The sequence below is a fragment of the Fukomys damarensis genome, unplaced genomic scaffold, assembly GCF_012274545.1.
Source record: "Fukomys damarensis isolate Sample0158 unplaced genomic scaffold, DMR_v1.0_HiC HiC_scaffold_34, whole genome shotgun sequence".
In the NCBI taxonomy this organism is placed as follows: domain Eukaryota; kingdom Metazoa; phylum Chordata; class Mammalia; order Rodentia; family Bathyergidae; genus Fukomys; species Fukomys damarensis.
In genome coordinates this window covers 1095925-1096210 of record NW_022900946.1, presented here as the reverse complement: position 1 = coordinate 1096210, position 286 = coordinate 1095925, and the positions used below count along the sequence as shown (strand labels likewise).

At 68.2% G+C, this 286-nt stretch overlaps 1 protein-coding gene across 1 annotated transcript in view; it reads right to left on the bottom strand.

Annotated features, from left to right (window-relative positions):
- Nucleotides 1–286, bottom strand: part of Maz (MYC associated zinc finger protein) — a 14109-nt gene that overhangs the window by 11541 nt on the left and 2282 nt on the right. The window contains exon 3 of the mRNA XM_010617460.3: nt 24–286. Coding sequence (XP_010615762.2) covers nt 24–286 — 263 coding nt within the window. The remainder of the gene's footprint in view (nt 1–23) is intronic.

The window sequence follows — 286 nt, the reverse complement described above, 5'->3', positions numbered from 1 at the left end:
CGCCGGGCCGGGCCCCCGCACACCGGGAGAAGCTCTTGCCGCAGTGGGAGCAGTTGTAGGGCTTGTGCACAGCGCCGTCGTGCGAGCGCACGTGGTAGCTCATGCGGTCCTTGCGCTTGAAGCGCTGCTGGCACACGGGGCACTGGTAGGGCTTCTCGTCCGAGTGCGACAGCTTGTGCCGGTTCAGGTGGTACACGTCGCGGAAGGCCTTGCCGCACATCTCACACGCGTGGTTCTTCCGGATGCGCTTCCCCGAGGCGGTCGTGGTCACCACGCCACCGGCGGC